At 39.6% G+C, this 24658-nt stretch overlaps 2 protein-coding genes across 10 annotated transcripts; one reads left to right on the top strand and one right to left on the bottom strand.

The window, feature by feature from the left end:
- Positions 1–104: 104 nt before the first annotated feature.
- On the top strand, positions 105–3168 carry LOC135483592 (ribitol 5-phosphate transferase FKRP-like). The gene has a single exon (XM_064764567.1). It carries the CDS (start codon positions 562–564, stop codon positions 2083–2085), a length of 1524 nt encoding a protein of 507 aa, XP_064620637.1. The 5' UTR covers positions 105–561; the 3' UTR covers positions 2086–3168.
- A 2856-nt stretch (positions 3169–6024) lies between these two features.
- On the bottom strand, positions 6025–24158 carry LOC135482431 (dynein intermediate chain 2, ciliary-like). Of its 9 annotated transcripts, XM_064762405.1 has the most exons (23): positions 23977–24158; positions 23266–23310; positions 22735–22830; positions 20331–20429; positions 18601–18681; positions 18324–18450; positions 17842–17868; positions 17103–17170; positions 16782–16904; positions 16379–16480; positions 16018–16047; positions 13202–13370; positions 12708–12869; positions 12241–12491; positions 11905–11994; positions 11607–11694; positions 11092–11320; positions 10765–10864; positions 10403–10536; positions 9959–10010; positions 9677–9703; positions 8063–8110; positions 6025–6944 (listed from the first exon to the last, which is right to left on the bottom strand). In XM_064762405.1, exons 1-23 carry the CDS (start codon positions 24007–24009, stop codon positions 6846–6848), a joined length of 2280 nt encoding a protein of 759 aa, XP_064618475.1. In that variant the 5' UTR covers positions 24010–24158; the 3' UTR covers positions 6025–6845. The 9 variants fall into 9 exon arrangements, with proteins under 9 accessions (XP_064618475.1, XP_064618477.1, XP_064618479.1 ...); XM_064762407.1 differs by lacking the exon at positions 9677–9703 and having other exon boundaries at positions 23977–24157; XM_064762409.1 differs by lacking the exon at positions 23266–23310 and having other exon boundaries at positions 23977–24157.
- Between the last annotated feature and the right edge of the window lie 500 nt (positions 24159–24658).

Here is a 24658-nt window from a genome sequence, read left to right as displayed (position 1 = left end):
AATATGAACAACGTATTAGTTTTGTGTCAACAGGTAAAACAAAATAAAGTAATTTACGGATTATTCTGATAAAAATAAGACCTCCCTTCAATATGTCAGCGCCCATGAGGTAAACACAAGGAAGTTCATGTCATCTATGAGATTATGATTTGTCGCTATTGTAGAGCAAAGTAATTGACTTCGATAAATGCAACATAAAGGAAATATACCAAAGCAACGTTTTGAGCTACAGATTGATGGGAATACCTGTTGATTCAATGGTAATCAGACAATACATATTTGGCCTTATCTGACATAATGTCTTCAGTACATCTTTACATGTAGGCTACCTATCTCATGAATCTGAATGAGTCTCTAGTGCTTGCAGTGCGAGGGTCGATCATCATCATCATCGTCATTGGGGTGATCATAGAGATGTCTGATGAGCGAGGATGACAAAGTGATGATAGTAAGGATGATTACGCAGCTTACTCATTACTGATTGGCGGATGGATCGTCTTGCTACCGGAAGATCAGGGAGTTGACTACCATACTTTTTTGGGAATTTGTCGAAAAATTACAATGAGGTGCACGAAATTTGCAAGGAAGTCCTTCCTGTGTGGCGTTGTGGTGGTAAACATTCTGATTCTGTATTTCATGTTTCATCGACAAAAGTCTGACAGTCTTGAGCACCCGAGGAGGGGCTCTCAGGAAAACGTTGCAGTTAAAAACTTATGTGAGGAGTCTGTTACATTTGTAATTTGCGAATTCGAAGACTTTGGGAACAGTGTGCAATTGACTGTTGACGTGATTGTAAAATTTTTCCCCAATTGTAAGATTTTGATAGTTGCTGATCATCTTCCATATCCTTCCATAAATATTGATTCCAAAAATGTGAAAATGGTAGTTACTAAATTAGCTCCTGACAAACCATTTTCCGCTCTACAGCCTCTCAATTTCATTGATTCAGAATATGTGGTGTTTGTCCCTGACGGTACTGTGATAGACAGTTCACAAACAATAGCCTCCTTGATTGTTATGCTGAAGAGTAATCATGCTGTACAATTGATAGTAGCAGGAGCTGGCAGTGCTTTGAAAGACTCTGATTTCTTAGCCATTGAGCCAAACCTTAGGGAGTGGACTCTGACGTATTCTATATCTTTGAACCCTGGGAGTTGTGACGGGCTCGCAGTGGATTCTGTTTTATTGATACCAAGCAGTATTATGAAAAATCTGTCTGATCCATTTGCCAGGCCATTCGGAGAGGCATTTTTCATTCAGAGTGCTCTGCGGAACTGGAAAATACAGATTGCTAAAGTTGTATTTTATCGTCATGAAGGATACCTTGCTGATGATCATAGGAAGTGGAAGCATAATATATATGAGAAGGAGAGGTTGCGTATCCTGTACAAGAGGTTTGGTTTCAAGAAGGTTGTTCGGACCAATGGCCTTGAGGAGTGGTATGGATGTCACAAGGATACTACTAGATGTTTTGGTTCGGTGTATGCCGATATGCCAGAGTTCATCTTTGAAGAGCGCTGGACTCCACCGTGCTGTCTTAGACACCTTCGAGAAACCGCTAAGCACGTGTTCACCATTTTAGACAATGCTGGTGTCCGATATTGGCTCGAGGGTGGAAGTCTTTTGGGAGCTGCTCGTTCTGGTGATATCATACCGTGGGATTATGACATTGATATCGGTATTTATCAAGAGGACATTCCGAAACTACCGCTACTCAAAAACTGTGAACTTCAGTCAATTGTTGATGATGATGGTTTTGTCTGGGAAAAATCGAAGCAGCATGAGGGTGATTTCTACCGAGTTCAGTTTAGTGATGCAAATCATCTCCATGTAGACATTTTTCCGTTTTTTCCCAAGAATGGAATAATGACCAAAAATACTTGGATGAAATCTCATCAGCAGGACTGTGAATTCCCAGAAAAGTACTTGAAGCCCCTGACAAAGATTGCTTTTGTTGGACTGCAGGCATCTTCCCCAAATAATGTCAAGGATTTTCTCGAGTTGAAATTTGGTAAGGGTGTGATTGAGAACCCACAATATCCTGACCCAAAACGGAAGAAGTTCTCAGATGACCAAAAGCCTTAATCATGTGAATCTGTGGCAGAAAATCTGAAGAGTTCAGTTGCCAAAGCAGGGAAACGCCATTCCGAAAAAAATTGAGATGGCTCTGGTAAAATTAAGGTGACAGAAACCCGGATCTAAGTATCAATCCATTTTATTCCAAACCCGAAAAATCCTTTTGGAACTCATGTATCAAATTTATAAAATGTCACTTTTAACCCTTAGAGAGACATCAGACAAGTTGCCATTATGTTTTACTTGGAAAGATCTGTTAGTGGATTAAGTGGTTTTTGCGTCTGAACTCTTCATGTGGTGAATCTCAAAATTCATGAGACATGTACGTCTATATTTTTATGTCAGAAAGAACCTTTACATCAGACAAATTCTTTTTTACAACTTTTGTACGCAAGGGTTGAATCGTTTGGGGAGTGGTGTCATATATTTGAGTTTTCCTTCTCTTAGAGTTAGACGGGTAGCTGACCATGGCTAAGGAAACCAGTCCCCACCAGATAAATCAGTGTTGGCAGTAAGTCTTGGTGAATAGATTAAAACCTAAAGTAGCTGTATTATGGTGTACTATTGATTTCTAATTCAGCCCTAAATTCCGGCCCATATAGTAGTGATTTGCTCTAGAGTACCATGATATATGTTTCTTAATGCATATTTAATGTCCTCTTCATGTATTGTAACTAGTTGTTCATGAAATGGGAAAATCTGTAATCATGTCTGTACGGTACATGGATAGCAATGTCTTCACTTGTATCAAACATATAATCTCAGTTTGATGATCACAATCTTTTGTTGCCTGGTCAACCAGCCTCTCTGGTCCCCTAGTCTCAGTTTTGTTGGAGGCTGGGTGACAACAATTGTCTGCAAATAGCTCCCCTGATTACTGGCAAGCTATTTATAGATTGAATGCGTGTTTGTGGGTGTTAGACATTGGTGCAATACTTATGTGCTCTGCTGTACAAAATGTTCTTAAGTTTTAGAGGACTTCATGTTTAACTCAATGAGATTAGAGAATTCAAAAAGATTTTTAATGTACCCGGTAGGTGTCTCAGGGACACACATTTATATTATAGCATTTATGTGCATTTTATGTCATGTGCAAAGATCACAATAAAATTAATTTGTATGAAAACTTGTTTTCTTTTGATACTATACAGTGGAACCTCTCTATTAAAGAACCCTCGGGAGTGACAAGTGCTCTCCTTAATATGATGGTTGGGACATGGGCCATTCGCTCAGTCCTCAGGTTGCACAGACATACCTGTTGCTTTCTGTCCCAGGGGTCCTTCATATGGCCCTGAGGAACCTGAGCAACATCAGTTCAGTCTGTGTGTACCAGACAATAGGTTCCTTTAAAAGATGCCTTGCAGTCAACTTCTATTGCTCGGAATGACAATCTATCCACCATACCACTAATCAACCCTCCTTCAAGTGTTTGAACACGACAAGACACATGTCACAACCAAAAACACTGTCAAGGACAGTATCCAATTTGTGTGGTCAGAATATGAGATCCGCCACGTATACAGATACTTCATCTCCTTTACTGCGTGGCGCCAGGTCTCTTTTGGAAAGCCTATCCTTTTCCCATCAGCCGAGGTGGTGTAGTTCACTTTATCTTTAATTGTTGTGAACTGATCATTAGCCCCTTTATCAGACATGCTCACCAATATATGTTTGAAAGACAGATACTAGTATCTGTCTTTCAAACATCTCAGAATGGACCATATCGAACACCCTGGTCAGATGTGTGCTCCTCTCCTCGTACAAGTTACTGAGTAGGCTCAGTCAGTGTTGCCCTGAAGTTCAGGATGGGTATGCATCAGTTCAAACTCTTCAGGACTAAGAAGAGACATCTTCATATTGGTGAGCATGTAGCTTGGTCTGACATGAGGAAACATCCAGAGACAGGCTGCCAACCCAATGTTGGAAACTTTAATGGAGCCTGAGATGAAGTAGCTTGGTCCGAGATGGGTAAACATCCAGAGACTGGCTGCCAACCCAACAAGTTGGAAACGGGTAATGTAGCCTGAGATGAAGTAGCTTGGTCCGACATGGGGAAACGTCCAGGGAACAGGCTGCCAACCCAACATGTTGGAAACTGGTAATGGAGCCTGGGATGAAGTAGCTTGGTCTGACATGGCAACCCAACACGTTGGAAACTGGTAATGGTGCCAGAGATGAGTAGCTTGGTCTGACATGGGGAAACATCCAGAGACAGGTTGCCTACCCAACATGTTGGAAACTGATAATGGAGCCTGAGATGAAGTAGCTTGGTCTGACATGGGGAAACATCCAGGGAACAGGCTGCCAACCCAACATGTTGGAAACTGGTAATGGAGCCTGCGATGAAGTAGCTTGGTCTGACATGGGGAAACGTCCAGAGACAGGCTGCCAACCCAACATGCTGGAAACTGGTAATGGAGCCTGCGATGAAGTAGCTTGGTCCGACATGGGGAAACGTCCAGAGACAGGCTGCCAACCCAACATGTTGGAAACTGGTAATGGAGCCTGAGATGAAGTAGCTTGGTCTGACATGGGGAAACATCCAGTTACAGGCTGCCAACCCAACATGTTGGAAACTGATAATGGAGCCTGAGATGAAGTAACTTGGTCTGACATGGGGAAACATCCAGACAGGCTGCCAACCCAACATGTTGGAAACTGGTAATGGAGCCTGAGATGAAGTAGCTAAAAATGGTCTGACTTGGGGAAACATCCAGACAGGCTGCCAACCCAACACGTTGGAAACTGGTAATGGAGCCTGAGATGAAGTAGCTTGGTCTGACATGGGGAAACGTCCAGAGACAGGCTGCCTACCCAACATTTTGGAAACTGGTAATGGAGCCTGAGATGAAGTAGCTTGGTCTGACATGGGGAAACATCCAGTTACAGGCTGCCAACCCAACATGTTGGAAACTGGTAATGGAGCCTGGGATGAAGTAGCCAAAAATGGTCTGACTTGGGGAAACATCCAGACAGGCTGCCAACCCAACACGTTGGAAACTGGTAATGGAGCCTGAGATGAAGTAGCTTGGTCTGACATGGGGAAACATCCAGACAGGCTGCCAACCCAACATGTTGGAAACTGGTAATGGAGCCTGAGATGAAGTAGCTAAAAATGGTCCGACTTGGGGAAACATCCAGACAGGCTGCCAACCCAACATGTTGGAAACTGATAATGGAGCCTGAGATGAAGTAGCTTGGTCTGACATGGGGAAACATCCAGACAGGCTGCCAACCCAACATGTTGGAAACTGGTAATGGAGCCTGAGATGAAGTAGCTAAAAATGGTCCGACTTGGGGAAACATCCAGACAGGCTGCCAACCCAACACGTTGGAAACTGGTAATGGAGCCTGAGATGAAGTAGCTTGGTCTGACATGGGGAAACGTCCAGAGACAGGCTGCCTACCCAACATGTTGGAAACTGGTAATGGAGCCTTATGTGCCCTCCAGGCAAGAAGAGGACTTACCAAGAAAAGTAGTAAGTACACCACCAACTATATAATAGTGCTGCTCGACACTATCTATCTTACATAGCCATTCCTTTCTTCGAAATTGCACTGGCAAGACCAGTTAGGACCTCATTGTGGTATACTCTCCGATGAAGGTCAAAACAAAGGATGTCATGTACCACATGTAGACTCAGCAACTTCTCTGAACTTCAGGAATTAACCATAGCCTGTCACTATTATGCAGAGATAAGACCACAGTTCGACTCGTACAACAGAGTCGCAACTAATCCAGATCAATGCCGATGTCAGACAGGTCTGTTTTGTCATCTGGATGGGATCGAGGGAAAGACGACAAAAAGACTGTCCACTGGTTTCAAAAATCTTTCAAGAGAATACATTTCCTATACCAGAAAGTATCCTTTAATTCCACAGGATTTGCATCATGGATAAATGTCCCTCCTCCAGAGAGTTTTAAAAACAAAACCAACACAAGATATATTTGCTTTTGTACATAAAACATTTACTGATAAATATAAAGTAACAAACAAGTACAGTAATTCATAAAGTCTCTTTCTACAAACTATGCGGGGTAGTATTAAAGTTCAAAGAAACAGAACGTGGTCATGAATTATTTGGACGGTTCATTATTTTCAGTCAATAAATCTTTGACATGTCAAGGACGGATGAGGGGATTAGAATTTGTAATTCGTACATTCAGAACTTTGATCAAACATTAGAGCCGAGTTGAGGAAAATAAGGAGAGCAGCCAATTTTGGACGGCATATTCATTTATACAAAGTATCGAATGGATTTCTAGATATCACAGATAAAACAAATGAGTTTCTATTGGACTGCAATGAAACAAATAATCACAAATCAACATAGTATTGGATTTTATAGTCATACAATGACTGTATGTATACATATGTAGGAAGCTGGACAGGTGAAAAACAGTATGACTACATTATCAAAATAGACTGTCAGTCTGTTGTAATTCAACAGCACTTTTGTCAAAACCAATTGTGGATGAATCCTTTCCACATGTGAATGTGCCGCATTAATAAATATCTGAGTGAAAGCTTTAGATTTGATACTTTAACGGGCGACACATTATCTCATATCAAACATCTTGGTGTAAGTCAAAGGATGCTGATGACGTGGCAATTCATCACAGATCTTCAACAATACTTTGAAACAAATATTGACAAATTTTGATTTCATAATCGATAATTCTCGATGGCAAAGTTCACACTGATCTCAGTCTGTTGTTATATTTATGCTGCACAAGTGAAACTTTTCGAAACCGCCAAGTAGATTATCTATTTTGCTTTCTCTGGTTCCCGAACGAGTGCTAGGATCTTCTCCAGTTTTGCAATCTCAATTTCTGGTCCCTTGGGGGTGTCGGCACCCTTCTTTTCCTGTAACAAGACAAAGAGAGTAAGATAAGAACTTTGATATATAGGTTGATACTGGTGACGCTTCTAGCCACCTTGGTATAGGACAGAATATCTAAGAATTGACAAAACCTGAAACCCACAGCCTTCAAAGGTCAAATGGAAAATGAAGCATATACGAATTGTGAAAACTGTGATGATGTCTACTTTCATTTAGTCCTCTTCATGAAATTACTGACCTATTTGAAGGAAGTTAGACACACAATATGCTGCTGAAATATTTGTTATTACAGAGTTCAAATGAAACCTTTCACACTTAAAAATGATTATCCTCAACTTTTATTTATGAAAATATCACTGTCTGCATTATGAAATACACATATTTTTCAGGACAGAAACAGTTAAATAGAAGCTGAGATGTTAACAATTGATGTAGAGCCAGCCTAAACACCTCTTCTTAGATGGTACAACACCAATAGGGTCCGCATCATCTTTATGTACTGTATTCGACACTTAAGGGTGTAAAAAAAACATACATAAAGAAAAGTTACAGTAGTCTCTGTTCCGGAACTAACACCAAGTAACTAACACCGCCTAACAGACTGTATTCCTTCATGAGTGCAGCACTGGCTAGGGTCAAAAGACATGACGTTCCCTGCCAACATTTCAGGGTAGTGATACCAATGCAAGGAAGTCAAATTATTTGAGTAGTCAATGCGCCATCATGCCATGAATACATCGCATCATGATGCCGGAAACAATAGCAAGTTTTAGTTTTTTTACGTCAGACATTCTGGGTGTGGGTGCACAACGTTATGCGTGTCAAGTGACTTGACCCCGTCAGGTGCTGCACTCATATGGAGGAATATCGTCTATAGGTATTGTAACCCTGAATAACCTTGGCTTATTTTTCGAAAGAGTTAAAACAAAAGTTAAAAATTGCATTCAACTTCATGGTTGCAACCAGTGTATCCAATTGCCTATGTACTGCATGATGTATTTAACCCAGATATTTTAATTTTTTTTCCAAATATTTCATCATAGATAAATGAATATCAAATATGTCACAATTAAACAGCCAGATTATACTGGGTTACAAAATGATTGTAAAAACATGCAATGTGAAATAAAAACTGAAGTACATCTGATGTGGTATCCTTCTTTGCATTTCGTCTGGTTTTTTCAGAGCCCTGGAATATGTCAATGAAATATGATTGGTACATGAAGGCAGTAACTTCAGTAAGGGATAGTGTACTCGTAAAAAAACATTGAAAATTTTGGAAAACATTCCAAATTAGAGGGGGAAAGCATAAATCTCAGACTGTTTTTTTCAAAAGCGGCAAAATTTTTGGAATAGCATAAAATCACTTTTTATTAGATTTTTAGATCACCCCTAGTGTCACTGTTTAGCTCAGCCACCAGACACCAACACATGTCCCCTTGTGTTGTGGTATTACATTTTTACCATTCAAAATTTGCACTCATAAGATGTGAATTTCAGAGGGGACTGGCGTGCGATGAATATAAGAAATTTTCCGAATTTTACAATGTTTTATTCTACATGTACATGATCCCTACCTCATCCTCAAAACATCATGATTATGATGATATGATTGATACAATCGACTGACACACATGCACATCTTAAACTGTCAAGGGTTACAGCCCGTTTGACCACACACCCTTGACACATGCTAAATCCGACCGAGTCAAGATGACTCCAGGCAGAGTTTCTGCTTTATACCAACCAACTGAAAATCATTTATAAAAACAAACAACTTTATAAAAATGACAGTGATAAAACTTTTGACAACAATCTAGTGATGATAAGTGATGAAATTCAGGAAGAGTTTTCTCTCACCAATCAACTGAAAATCATTTATAAAAACTAATATTGTTGTAAAAACGACCTTGTGAATCAGTGATAAAACTTTCGATGCTTTCAAACTTGTGATGATAGTGATGAAATTCTGTTACCAACGAAACTCACATTGATAAATTGCAGCAAAGTTGAGGACTCCTTAAAGTGAAATATTAAAACAAGCAAGATCAAAACCATGAAGTTACAGATAGGACCGTCAAACACTGAAGTTATGATGTCTATTGAACAAACTTATTCAGCCAAAGTTTCGAAGTTAAACTTAACCTGACATGCATTCCTCATGCTGACCTGTTCTTTGAGGCAAAGACTATTTTCCAATTCAATTTTTATAATTTTCATGAGAAAGTAGAAAAAGATTAGAGAAAACATTCTTAGAATACGACAATGAAAAACTACTCAAAGAAGACATTGACTATCAGTACCACAGGTATCAAATCTGATATGTTGAGGGTAAGAAACCCTCGCAAAGCAACAACACACTGAAAACTAGGAACGTTTTGAGGACAATTTTTGAGAGAAAGAACATACATTGACAATTTGAAATGTGACATTAGAGGGTATGATATCCACCAGAGTAGAAACATCGACATTTCTGAAGTGGAATCTGGAAGATGACAACTCGCGTGGACATTCTGGACAAACCTGTGTTTTAAAGCAAGTAGTGCAGTGACATATCGTCTGATAATACCGATAGTGAGAATGATAGCTTAGAAAACAATCATCAGTGTGAACAATCACAGGCACATATGTCCTAATGCGTCTGAGTTTCCCAAATTTGAATGACCAGAACTGAACAAAGTTATCTCCCATGCAATTGATTTGTACAAGACAGTTGTGACAATGACACAAATATTGTGAGAAAAGACTCCTTTACCTGCGGAGAACTGAAAATTCCTCCCGTCTATCAATGTAATTATGCAGGGACAGGATTAATGCAAGTGACATAACTTAAAGCAGGTGACACAATTTAAAGCTTTGGCAGAACCAGTAGAGGCCAAGACAAAAGACACAACTGTTTGCAAATCAATAGGATGATTCTGGTGCCCAAGAGATCTTGTTGTTATAGCCGTCATAATGAAACTGAATGATTATTATTTCAAAGTTACGTGTTGCTGAAATAATAAAAAGTTAGATAAACTAATAAGCCAATACAAACCTTTGGCATTTTTCTCAAGTTTGGTGATAATTTTACGCTGGTGACATATCCCCTGAAAATGGAAAAATGTCAACGAGATTAGAAGACATCAAGACACAAGCATTCCGGTATTGAAATCTAAGTTGTTTGATTGGCATTTTAGGGGGTTTTTTTCTGTCAAAGATTGCATTTATAAAGACCAGCTAGTGCATTATTCACTTGAGAATGGTCCGGGGAGCAGTTCGAACGTTATGACTGAGAAAAACTATAACAATTTACCACAAACTTTAACTTTGATTGGAAAAACCTGAAGAAATCCTGAGTTTTGCAAAATCAAAATCCTGACTTTTTAAGAAATTTCTGCGACTCACAAAAATTAGAGGCATGAAAATTGCCAGGCTTGCTGTCGCCTCTTAGCAGTCATGTTGAAGGATTCTCCTTCTGAAATGGTTTCGTTCCACTTACCTGTCGTCTCCCACAATTAGGATTGGATAAGTTGGATTAAAAGCGATGTGGGTAAGTTTAGTCTTCTTTTTCTGGACGACGGATTGTTCACAGATGGCTTCGTATTTATTCACATTCAAGTCATACACATGCACCTGAAAAATAGTAAAAACATTCTTTGATCGGAGTAGAAAATCTCGGACTTCTAAATTGCGTGATCAAATTCCGAGTCCTTGTTATCTTATGAGGCTACAGTCTCGACTCAGAATCAAAAATACCACTTTAGACTTCAAGCTTACATTAAAAGTGGTGTTAATTTCTAACACTGGTCGTTTCGACAGCCCACTTTGGAGCGCCCAAGTCAGAAACCAATACACACTGACCTTTCCATCAGCTGTAACAGCAGCAAACACTGTGGCAGAGTACGGCGACCAGGCAACATCACCAACAGAACTGTTCAGGTCGAATGTGAATAATGGATCTCTGCAAATATTAAAGATACGAATATCATTACAAGTGCAAATAATCATCTGAACATTCAATCTTTTTGACCAGATCAATTCTTCTTCAGGTATTTTAGACATAAAAATAACACTGGCGTCTTGGAATTTGGTTGGCCTTCAAGTTTGTCTAAAATAACAATTGCTACCCCAGAGCAATATCCTTGTCACTTATTGACAGATATCGCCTGGTCTTATTTCCAGACTTACTTGCAAGTATGATCCCAGATTTTGACACTCCAATCTGCGCTGCACGTCAGGAATATTCTCGGATGGAAAGGATTCCATGCACACTTGTAGACAGCCATATGGTGAGCCATGTACGTGTCCAAGAACTGACTTGAATATGCCTTGGAACACTTGTGGACGCGACCCTCCTCTGTACCAACTAAGAACAAGTAGTCTGTCTGCTTGTGGAAGTCGAACGTTGTACCACAGCCTGAAGATTGAAATAAAATTTTACATAAGAAGCATGCACACACGTTCTCAACTTCCAATAGTTTTATTCTCTCCATAGCAAAGGCAAAGGCGAAGTGGAGTCCAACACTTTAGGGTCAAGATGTCACACTTTCACTACCAAATCTGACCCCCCCGGTCCAAATAGACTGATTACTGGCCTAATCGTTAGTATTCTGTAAGTTGGTAATTTTGATTTCACAAAAATTGAATAGGCTTTGGCCTTTAATAGAATTTGATAAATGGCAAGAATACAAAAGACACCTTACCTAGCGGGATTAGTTTAGTGCCATCTGGGCCATCATTTTCACAGTCGTTCATAGTCAGCTTGATAACGTCAGTATAATGCAGTTCATTCTGGAAGAAATTAAAACAGAGTTTAACTTGAGGAAGATCACTTGGACCAAATTGAATGATCCAGGGAGGGTTAACGGATAGAAAGGTTCAATAACCACATTCTGGTTGGAATGAAATGAATAAAAATTGATGCTCCAGAATTCAAGGTTCTGCGAAAGTTACATTGATTCCAACAGAAAGAATACTGTGAGGATAAGGAAGAGAGCTTACTTTGACAACTGTCCAGGAAACTACTCGGCCATCTGATGAAACTGAGAAGAAGTTGATGTTGTTGTCCAAATCGTCTTTTTGCCATCGCACCTACAAATAAAATTGGTACAATGAATGACTGCCGGGATGTGGGAGGATTAAACTAGTCAGTACACACACAAAGATTTGGCAAGAAGACAACTTTCTACACTCAGGGATATACAACCTTGTCTTGGGATTAGCAGCAATCAGAAAGAACCCTCTGTTTGGTGTTTCCATTCTGTAGGGAGAGTCCAAGTTAACAAAAACAATTTTTGTAAAATTGAAACACTGTGACTGTATCCACGAGATCTTTACCTGCCAAACAGGGTCGGTGTGTTTTCCATTCTTTGCTGTGCTCTGATATACCGGTTGATTCTTGCCGACCTCCATTGTGTTATAAATGGCCACGCTGCCGTCGTAGAAACCAGCCGCTAACAAATGCGGATAGTCTGGATGACTGTCCAAACACATTACGCCGCTTTCTGTCGGGAAGACATATTCTGGGAAGGAGGGATTTTTCAATGAGTAGAACAGGATCATTCCTCTGGTTTGTTTCAAAAAGTCGTCTGAAATTTAAATGAATGTGAAACTGAGAAAGATACACATAATATCAGGGAACTGGATGAATAGAATTGGATTGTGAAAATTCAGTCCACTGATGACGTTCATTTTCAGTTAGTCAGCAGGTGTAATAAGATGATTTTGCAAGACATTCATGTATTGTTTCATTGTGGCAGGTGTGAGCCTCTTCCAATATCATCACATCTAATGGAAATACTTACAGGATCCGTGGGCAACAGCAAAAAGATCCATGTATTTAGGGTTCCAGCAGAGGGCAGTGACAGCAAGCTTCTTGGCTTTGTCGTAGCTGAATTTCCAGAGAGGAAGAAGGGTACCTTCCTGGTCCCTGTATTCGTCCGAGACATCCTCCCAGTATTTGAAATCTGAAATGGCAGGAGTAACATTTGAGTACCGTGAAAGTTGGTATGATTTTCTTGAGGCAATGTCCCAGGCTGATGGCATTACACTCTTGTGAATTCCTGCTGAATTGAAAATTGGGCACATGTGCCCACAGCTTATCCTGACTTAGTACAGCCACTGTAATTGTAAAACACCTTGGTTACAATGTTTCATTTTTATATTGGATTATGTATTAGCCTCATTTTGAAAACACAGGTTTTGGTGAGACAACCATTACCTCTTGGGTTGGTATAAAATGGTTATCATAAAGAGCGTCTCCCACAGAAATATTCTCATGAATTCATTTGCTACATACCTTGTGCAACATCATCGTACGTGTTCTGATTGACCATCCGCTCAATGATTTTGGCCGCCCTTCCTACGCGTGATATGTCGTCGCTCTGCGTATCCAGGACAGTGAGCTTCTTCTTCATCTTCTCATCATCCTTCCTGCCAGGCACAACTTTCTTCTCTTTGTTCTTCTCCTGGAACATGGAATGAAAATAACTAGAAACACATCAGATGCTTTTGTCGCATTTGTTATGATCTGTTTTGTCTTTAAAAGTATGAATTGAATGCCTCACTTTTCTGTCTCTGGAAATGTTTCAGGCTTGCTTGCTAGGAGCAAGGGATATTTCCAAGTTTATCAAAATATTCAATCAGTGATAAAAAAAACTTGCATAACATCAGTGCCTCAATATCTACTGTATGCTGATGATACGAACAATGATTCGAAACAATTTTTAAACAAAAAGTGTTGATGAAATTGTACATGTACATGATGCATACTTAGTGGAATATTTGACTGAAATAATGATAATATTTCTTTTACAATCAACCAAATTAGTGTTAGATGTGGTCGTCAATTTGTGTTGTAATACGAACAGTACTGAGTTAATTTATCTGTTTGAACTTTTTTTGCTTTTGTGTGTTCAAGCAAAACTGACCTCCAATCTGACATTATGAAAGAAAGAAAAATAGAGTGTTTAAAAAGAAAACAGTTATGATATGTGCCAGGTCATGCACCAAACCTATTCAAATTACAGTCATCTATTACTAATGTATTTCCTATTTTAACTGAAAGCATCTATAACTCCATAAATATCAATGTATACTTGTATCTGAACAACATGTCAGCTGGCGAGACAGATGCATACCTTATTTGTATGTAAATAACTCACAAACTGTTGCATTGACATTGTGTACAACTAAATCGAATTTTATACGACTGCATTGACAGTTGGTTCAACCAGGTTGTGGCACAGTTTGATATTGATGGAGGCATGATCTCTTATAAAACTGATATAATGTGGCATGTGATAATCGTCATTCCAACGACACAATGAGGTATCAATAAATACATAATGTGGCTTGTGACTATCGACATGCCGATTATACAGTGGTGTACCTCTTCCATGTTATATAAAGGCATCCTTTTTATTCTCGACAATGGTCCTGGCATACTAACAACACTAAGCTGAGGCAAAACAAAGTTGACAATATGATGAAATGCAATCACATACTCGTTAGAAATACAACAGGCTGAACTGCAAAAAAGGTGGTTACTTCAAAACCAGCTTTGACAGAACTTGGGTTCAACCTTCGGAGAATGGGAGAATGAACAAACAGATGATATCGTTATGGATTGCTTACACGTACTTCACGAACTGTACGAACGATACAGTTTGTTCGTAATATCCACTGAAATTCCTGTCACAGAAATATTGGCAAAAAGGTGATTGAATCAGGCTGCGATCAAAGTCTGAAAATGGTACGACAACAATGGGCACTCGGGTGAAATTTCAGTCTGTGACAATGACATGCAATACTGATGACCCTCCAGACCAAATATAAAAGTGCAGATCCGATCTTCAACACCCAGGTGCCACAGTGTTAACAGAGACTTCTCAGAGGCAATCTACCAGTTGATATCGTAGTGACGGGTCAGCTTCTCAATCTCCAGTGCACCGCCAACGCAGAGACTATAATGGTGACATCAGTGAAGGGAACAGAGAAAGAGACACGGGGTCAGGACAACTCGCAAAACTCATCCAAAATCTTTTCCTCGTCCACCTTTGCCAGACTTCAATCAGTGGTCAAGTTTTTTCATTCAAAATAATTAAAATTGATTTAACATTTTTCAAATAATGTTAATACACATTCACATTGTATGCAAATTTTAACATAGTTGTTGTGTACAGTGATACAGATAGACTCTATATGGGCCAAATTTCATCACAGTGACATGTCCAGTTACTGTACAGCAGCAATGTTTATCTCTATTTTCTTGTGGAACAGACAAAATCTATGTACACAAATGGCGTCAACCTTCAATTTCATACCATGCATGTGAATGGACATTGTGACTTTCAATCATGCAGTGATTAACACATTCGACCTTACCGTTCGGCCAAACAAGGGTTTATGTTTTGACCGCTGACCCGTGCTCGTCATGGGACGAGAGCGGTTTTGGAACGCGTACGTTATTTCCCACTCATCATCGGTCTTTAAATGACAAGGTGATAAGGAATTATGAAACTGTATGAGTCAACAAGTTTGGGCATCAAACCATAATTCCCAGCAAGATTGGTGCAAGAGAGCTTAAAATCTCTTCAAGATGAGGCAAAGAATGTAAAGAAATGGTTTGTAAAATGCAAAGAATATACTGTCATACCACATGACAAAACAGACAAACTACAGGGCAACAGTAGGACAAGACAGGAGGGGTAATGATAGTGAGTTCTTATTAGAGTAAGTTAATAAAATGTTTCTAATATGGCTAAAGCTCATTCATCCTTTGGCAGGTGATCCTCAGCTTGTGAACATTTGACCTGATAGTGACAGTCTAAACCAGTAAATGGGCTATGACATTGGCTGCTTCAGCCGCTTGGGGAAAGTAGTGAAGTAGACCCTTCAATTTTATTGATGTATACTGTGATGAAGTTCTAAAATAGATGTAAAATACTAGGACTACCAGACATGAATAACGCTACCAGCAATAAGAAGACTTAATCCACCCCTAAAAGTGAACATCATGCCAGACCCGCGTGGCCAGTTTTAAATTTCGACACAGAAAAGTACTACAAAATTACAATAGGCAACAACTAAAGAGTTGGATTTGGCAATACAAACCTTCCCGACAGCTTCCTGCTTATTTGCGTGCTTTTTAAAAAAGATATGAAATACTTTCAGAAACCAATAGAAAACCTAACGTTGTTGGCTCTTGAAACCAAATGTCTCAAACCCCTTCCCATGTTTTGATAAAACATCATAAATTATTTAAAATTTAACTGAGAAGTGCAAAGCATTACAAATTCATGTTGCACAGCTGACCATATAACAGCTTTCTAGTCAAAAATACCATTTGAGACAAGGGACTCATTCTATCGACGTACAGGGTTTAGTGGCACGAATTAACTAATTTCTGGCCCAGTGTACACCTCCGGAATACCAGACACCCAGCGATATTTTGACAGAGAACCCCCCGACTAACCTGTTTTTCAAAGTCCTCCTGGTAAGCATCATAGATCTCCCACTGAGTTGCATTCCCTGCAAAGGTTATCCTCGGTGGAGGTTCAGTCGCTGTCCCCCTTTCCTGAAAAACAGATGAATGGGTGAACTGGTGTTACATTCTTGTATATGTCCCCACTGTCAGAGAGATGAATGTGAAATATATGGGCAAGCTGGTATAACAGTCTTAAATGACCCCATTGGCAAAAAGTATGTGCACCTAGACCCACGATCCTCAACATCTCAGAGATTAAAACCGCATGGTAGAAACTTTAGCACCCACGACACTGTATCCTAGGACATTTACAACCAATGGTAAACACAATTTGTTTCCGCCCAAAACAGAATATTATAAAGTATTCACTTCTCCAATCTGTTTTACCTACCCGATAAGGGTTGTTGTAGGTCTGGGACGCCCTTTCACTGTAGTTGAACTGATTGGTCAGCTTTTTGTCCCCACCTGTTGGTGCAGGTGTCGATGTACCATCGTCTTTTGGACCTTCCTCGCCCTGTGGATGGAAAAATAAATAAGAGTGTCATATGTGATACAATGTACATTATATCATACAAAACAACAGAGAAGACCAGAAAATAACTCAGTCTTTCACATTCCTTATTGGAGTTCTGCATGGAGACCAATCCACCAGCCAGACTATCAGCTTCTCCAATAGCCCAAAGTAGTTCAGGGACCTGGCTGAGAAACTTACCTCAGGTTTTTCTTCTTCAGCCTCTTTCTCAGCTTCTTTTTCTTCTTCAATGGCCTGGTCACTGACAGCTGGAAGGAGAGAATCACGCATTTTATTTGAATAATGTAATTGGCCCCCTCGGTCTTCATTTGGGATCTGTTATACTTTTCTTGGTCGCACATCCATCTATAAGCTGCTCTCAGCAATGCCCATGTAAGTGACCGAAACGCTGTCAAAATAACTAACACAATCAACTTCTCTTCAAACGTTTGTACGGAATGTCGCCTGCTAAGTACTGGGTTTTGATAAATTTGACGCAGAGGAACTGGTCTTCCAAGTCCATTCCCTAAAATCATGGTCCTAAACTTGTAATCCTAGCCCACAATAGAAGTGGTTATGGTATGGCTTAGAGAAAAAACACCAATATCCCATAGTGAAATGAAAGAGGAGATTCCAATTTCCATGGGATTGGGTACTTGTAAAACGAAGGGGGGGGGGGGTTCAGGTTCCTGCCATGACAATTTTTAAGGACACGTACTGGGTTGGCGTTGGCATCTACAATTTCAGTGGAATATGGTCAATGTAGGGAACTTGGGGTTTGGTCCTGTGTTACTGGTCCTAAACTGGTACATTCATGCAGGTCTGGTGTCCGGGAAACATTTTGGACATAATGTTAACATAGATTTTGGACAATGAGCAGGACTGACAGAGAACAGATGGAAGTAAGCGCTGCAGCCAGAACTGTTTGAAGTTGAATTACCTGGTGTCGATCCCGGCCAATAACGTTCTGTTGAAATATGTCAAATAAATCTGTCATACCCTGTCAATTTCATGTGTAAATGATAATGACACAAGTCACAATGGCTGAATGAAGGCACATGTGTATCTCTAACAAAGTGTTTGGACAGATTACACACAAATATGTGTTCAAACACAAAGTTGCATGCAGTTAACCACATTGCGATATGTTTTCCTGTTATATCAAAAATAAGACTGGACTCAATATATATTTTCAATTTTTCAATTTCCACTGCAATATAGTGCAATTACCAGTGATTAAGCGAAAGCAGAAGGAATGCGTTATTGTTGGAGAAAATGGTATCATATCTAACCACTGACTCTAGTCTAAGTCTGACACATAAATAGTTTGAAACAGGTAAAAAAATTGAAAAATTTACATAAAGATGAACCAGGCTCCAGCAAAGGACATATCATCGTTTAGCCAATTACATCTTCACTCACCTTCCTGGACATCTCCACGCATCAACTGCCTCCTTGCATCGTCAGACTCCTTGTGTAGCATGTTACCGTCCATCGAGAAGTGGATGGCAAGCTGGTCAACAGAGCTGATCTGCTTGAATGACCGGTCCTAGAAAAGAAAGATGGTACGTTGTCATCTCAAAGCTCTGTGAAGATGGTTGCCACTTTCCTATTGCCAAACCATCAGCCCAAGATCCCTGGGTTAGTTCAGTAATTCCCAACTTAAATGCTTAATCAATGAGACTCGGCATACTCTTACCTTGAAATTATACCTGACAATATTCTGAGGAGCATGGGGATTATTGGCCGTCAGGATTCTTGTGAACTCCTCCTTCATTTCCTAGAATAAAAAAGAATAAATTTATAAAGTTAGTTTTACCAGAACAGTTGCCCATGATCATATCAAAATTATCATTAAAGTGTGGCATGGTTTATCATCCAAGGTGTTATCTAACACTGCTGGTTTGATACCGAACAAGGACACTTCACTTGTGTGGGAGGTCAATTTACTTTAAGAGTCACTTTCCTTCAGTGGAACCTTTCTTCTAGGACACTTCCATCAGCAGGACAACCTAGGGATGGTCGTTATGGTTCCAAATGGGTCATTTCTATATAATTTGACCTCTGTAATCAGGACACCTCCATCTTAGGGACAGCATTTTTTAGTCCCAAGGGCGTCCTTGAGACAGAAGTTCTACTACTGTACATCAAAACTGAGACTGTGTTCCATACCATGATCAGATTATGATTATAATGAAATGGCCAGGGCCATTGTGCTCACCTCATGTGGAGGAAAGATGGATAAAGAGCATGGTATTGTGTCATGTAGCGTTAGGTTTGATGTAGGTCCAAGCAATTACAATTTCCCCAAAATGGCCAATTTACATAACATTCGACCTCTGTGACCTTGAAAAGTAGGTCAAATCAAAGAAGACCCGGGTGACACATTGAATGGTTGTTAGAATTAGATGTACCTATGATATAAAATTGGTGCCAATCGGGCAAGTCGTTACTAGGAATAATGGCATTTTGAAGAATTTAGGATTTGGCCCCCTCCCTGGAGGCCAAACGGCAAATCAGATCGCACCAAACTTCGGTACCTGACATCACCTGACCAAGGGGTACATGTGTACCTAATTTTTGATCGATAGTCATTGCAGTTAAGAAACGTGCCATAGTTACGGCCTGACGGCGAATTTACGCCATTTGACCTTTGTGACCTTGACAAGAAGGTCAAATTAAAAACCTGTGTGACATATACTGTATGGTGGTTAGATGTACCCATGATATCAAATTGGTGGCAATCGGGCAAGAAGTTAAGGAATAATCACATTTTTAAGGTTTTTGGATTTTGCCCCCTGGTGGTCAAGTGGTGAATCATATTGGACCAAACTTCAGTCCCTGAGATCACCTGACTAATGGGTAAATGTGTACCAAATTTGGTATCAATAGTCATTGCAGTTTAGAAACGTGCCATCGTTACATCCTAACGGCCAATTTACACCATTTGACCTCTGTGACCTTGAAAAGGAGGTCAAATCAAAAACCCGGAGGATATATGATGCACATTTGCTAGAAGTACCTACCATATTTTTTTCAAAATTTCCCGACTACTATTAAGGGAGATATTGCATATTTTCACTTTTAACGTTTGGCCCCCTGGTGGCCAAACCATGAAACGAATCGGACCGAAACTTGGTCTCCAAGGTGTCATTACATAAGGGTACATGTGTACCAAGTTTCAACTCAATAGCTCTAACAGTTACGAAACGTGCCCTGCTAACGGACGACGGACGACGACGACGACGACGACGACGACGACGACGACGACGGACGACGGACGCCACGGTATGGGATAAGCTCACCTCTGCTAAGAGGTGAGCTAAAAAGTCATAAGCACTGCTTGGCCAAATATCTTAAAAGTGCTTTAGCAGATATCGAATTAGTACAAATTGACAACACCCAGCTTATCTCTGGCTTATCTCTTACCTGTTCTGATAGCTGCAGCTGATCATCGGGTTTAAGGAGAGCCTTTGGCTGCATCCAGTCATCATCACGCTCTCCCACGGAGGTGATGTCATCTTCATCCTACAAAACATAAACACCATTTACTCACAATTCAAGAAGAAATGTGAACATGGAAAAAAACCGTACCATGATCTCGCTATTGTGTCGGTTTCATTTCTTGAGACAAGACATTTTCTATTCAAAGATTACTCCCAGTATTTCATGTTAAATAATATTTTTTAATTTCATAATTAAATATACATGTACATCAATAATGATCAACGCTAAAAGAATAAAATTCACACAGTAGTTTTATCCTAAAATCTGTGTTTGCTACAGTCCCAGTCACAACTGACAGACCCTCCGTTTTGCAGAAGGTGCAAACAACCTGCATGAAACATACAGCGATCCCACTGTGGAAAGGGTGCATGAAGGTTTCATGTGAAGCGTAGTAGAACCTAGACAGGACTGATTCCACTACAGCAAGAAACCACTGTGGGGTGCTGTTGCAAAATGCAAAAGCTGTAAAACCATTCTAGTGAAATCGGGAGTACTAACTTAAGTTTAAACTGAAGAAAGTGATGAAAAAAAAATTGTCCATTGATTTCAAAGAGAAAATAATTGTGTTGTTCTAAGCACCAAATTTAGAAAATTGTGCATTGCATTTGCATAGGTAAAGACTTAGCCAAACAAATTAAATATTTACCAGGAGCTGTGGACTGACTTTCAGATTAGAATCTGGCAGGTCAATTTTAAAATAATTTCACTTCTTATATTCCAATCATTTGATTTTGAGTGCTAACTGCTTCGAAATCATAAATTGTATTGCATTCTATTTCATTTTTCATGTAGATGTGACGGCAATTGCTGTGAATTATGATAAAACTATATTATTCCACTAGGATTAGGAATGTAGGATGTCCATCCACAACTCCTCGAGTTCAGACTCTCGAATCTCATTCATTTACCTCCTGAAGTATCGCATCTAGTAAACCGTTTTTTTTACCCTGTTTAAAAAATTGGGTAATATTATACTAAGTGCAGTGATCCAGAAACCAAAATGCTGTGACTGTGAGTTAGAATTTTTCAAATGATTACAACTTTTCCTTTGAACATCAATCGCTGCCTGCATTGATCAATGAGGTAGGACTTAATTGCATCAAAATTTAACGTCTACGTGAAGCCAAAGCAATCATAAATAACATAATACGCTCCGGAGTGGGCGTTTAAAAATTATGCACGACATTCAAAATGAAATGAAATGTATTTTTTCGTTAACTACAGACTGGGGTTATATGGAATGAAAACAAAGACATAAAATGTTTCCATCTAAACACTCAGTAATGGGAATTCGTACAGCACTATCGCGTAGGCTACATGTAAACTATCTGTAAGGAAGGTTCATGGTTGACAAACTCAAATAGTCTCTCTACTTTTCACACACCATCTACTGTATCAAGAACTTACAAAGACTAAGAATGTGGAAGCAATTATCAAAGCATCTTTACCATCACTTGGTACCTAATTTTGACAAAAGGGGGGCTTTTGTTTTACAAGATGATTAGGGTTCTATTCAATGGCCACTATTGGCTGGTTGTTGCTTGATTTTTGTAAATATTGTCATATTGTCACTTTGATGAAAAACCCCATATCACCATCATCTTTAGGAGTTCAGACTCAGAGCTAGGCATCATTTCGTCTTCGGATCGCCATTTGGAATAAAACATGTGGTCTTTATTTCTGAAGTTCCAAATTCTTAGCCTTTATTCTTGACGACAAGTACTATCATGTTTATGGAGTCACCAAAAAGCCAGCAAGAAGTCATAACGTTTAATAGGGCAGTTTTATTGGAGTAAATGCGTAAAAAGCGACATTACACGAAGCTACATTTACATGTATTTTTAGGAGTTCAGATTAGGAATTACAGGATTAATGTAAGATTTGTATAGCCAGGATAACCAACACCAATTATTATTTCCTTTCCAACACTGAATGATTGCACCCTCTTTTAACTTAAACAGACAACACAAATAAATAACTCCATCGATTTTATTTCCACTGTCATTGCTTCTGAAATACATTTCCTTCAAATAAAACTGCCCTCTAGGCTGTGCTTAAAAACTGTTTGTTTGATGTTACCCTAGCTACCAATAGAAAACACCTCCTCTAAAAATTTTGAGTCGGGGAAAGAGGAAAAATTGCATGGAGTATTTCCCTCTTCCAATTCTTTGCATTTTTTCTTCATTTTGAGAGATCTTTTGGGATTTCTGGAAAAATTTTATCATGTTTTTTTATTGTTACATCAAACAAACAATGTCTTAAGGATGGCCCTATAAAAAGCAATGCCCCTATAACATAAACAATGGCTATACTGTGGTGTGTATACCGTTCGGCCAAAACCCCTGGGCGCAATACTCTTTCTTGGTGCCATGCTTTTCCTTTTCTGTGCCTGGCCTTGACCAGAGTTCCCTTCCCCTGGTGACTAGAGAGAAAATAGAGAGTTATTGTAATACTGTTAGAGCTTAGGAAAAGGGGAATTTGAACTCTGTTAAAAAAGGAAAGCTGAAAGAGAAAGAGAAAATTAGGAAAGGAAAAACCAGTGTAGATTTAAAGCCTGCTTACTCGTTTTTGCATGCAGTTCATTATCATAGCATTACGAAAGTACGTAATCTTTTTAGAATGCCAAGTCCAAACCAAATACTTTTGTTGTTAAAGTTCAATTTCAAAACTAGTTAATTAAGAAAGGCAATAAATCAACACTGACTTCCTCTAAATCAAATGTAATGTAAGGTGACAACCAGAAACCCAACACAAACATCTGGAATTCACATGCTGGCTGGATCTAGTAGAACACCTGCACTACCATATCCAAAACCTGCAGAGAAAACCACTGCCACGGCACTGCAACACTACTTACCCTGCCCTTGGGGATCTTCAGGCCCTTGCCGCCAGTTCCAGCACCCTGTTTTACAAAGTAGACAGATTTGCTATTGTCAGGTAAATGTAGGGTAGGCTAACTCTCAACTGTAATGAGTCTTTTGACAATTTCGGTGAGTGACTGGGCACCTACATTAGGCGATATGACATACTAAATTACTAATGTCCACGTGATACTGTCTATAACGCCACTGGCACTGGGGTAGTACCGTTAAGCTTGTGGTGAATCAGTATCACATCACTGTCTTAATATAATACATTATACATTTTGGGCAATGAAGTGACTGACATGTTACATGTTCGGAAAACTATTTCATAATTTAAGACACTGGTATTTGTGGTACTGGTAAATGAATCATTCAATTCAACAGTGAGATTGACTACAAACTACAACTCGCGGGTGCCAGGGCCGCCGGGCCCGGGGTCGACACCAGCAGTCGCCAATTATCTAATCATGATTTAACTGTAGTGTAAGCAAACTCTTCAATTACTATTCAGATATGTCACACCTCTTTCTCAAACATGACAAAATTTCATTGCAAAACACTGCCAAACACTTTGTAGTGTATGCATACGTTGAATGCATTGTGCACTGCAGTGCATGCTCCCTTTTTGCAGAGTTTTTACAAAACAAATAGCCCAATTTCATTCAAGATTTAGCAAAATCACAAGGCTAAACATCACATTTTACCTGCTTTATCTTAACACCTCCTTTTTGTGGCATATTTGCGTTTGTCTTGTGTTATTCAAAGCGAATATCCCTAGTTTTAAGGGTTTGTTGTGATTGTAGCGCGCACCTGTTGCCGACTACAACAAATATGGCGACTTCCGTTGCCTAGGACACAACGCACGCGCAATTGTGCTGGAAGTGGTGTATAGAAAATATGACCCGGTCTGCCACGCTGATGTGAAGCAAAGCAGTGTCCATTGAGCAAAGTGTCGGTAAACAATCGATTCCCACTCATAATGGTCAATACCATCTTGTTAATCTATGGCTAAGGGTTTAATCTGTTTGGACAGACATGTTCCAGTATTCCACAGCTGTAAAACGGACAGGGGCCGTTGCGGCTGGAAATGCAATGCCAAGAGTCCATTTCATTTCAATCTTGAAGTACGAATAGTTTCTATAGAAGGCCTACTTGTTCTAAGATTTAGGATCAAGGGCCAATCGATTATCGTCCTAGAACGTTGAATTTACGGCATGTTTATGCAGTTTTGATATAGGTGATCACTGAATCCTAAATGCTAGAGGGAGGTTTTTCAAAATGACGTCATGTACTACCCCACCCACAGGGCCATATTCTGATTGGTTCTAGCTCATCGATTACTTCCCGGGCTGAAGTTGCCGCAATTGTGATGTAAATACTTGGGGT

The sequence above is a fragment of the Lineus longissimus genome, chromosome 2 (genome assembly GCF_910592395.1).
Source record: "Lineus longissimus chromosome 2, tnLinLong1.2, whole genome shotgun sequence".
Lineage (NCBI taxonomy): Eukaryota > Metazoa > Nemertea > Pilidiophora > Heteronemertea > Lineidae > Lineus > Lineus longissimus.
This window is presented reverse-complemented; position numbering and strand designations above follow the sequence as displayed.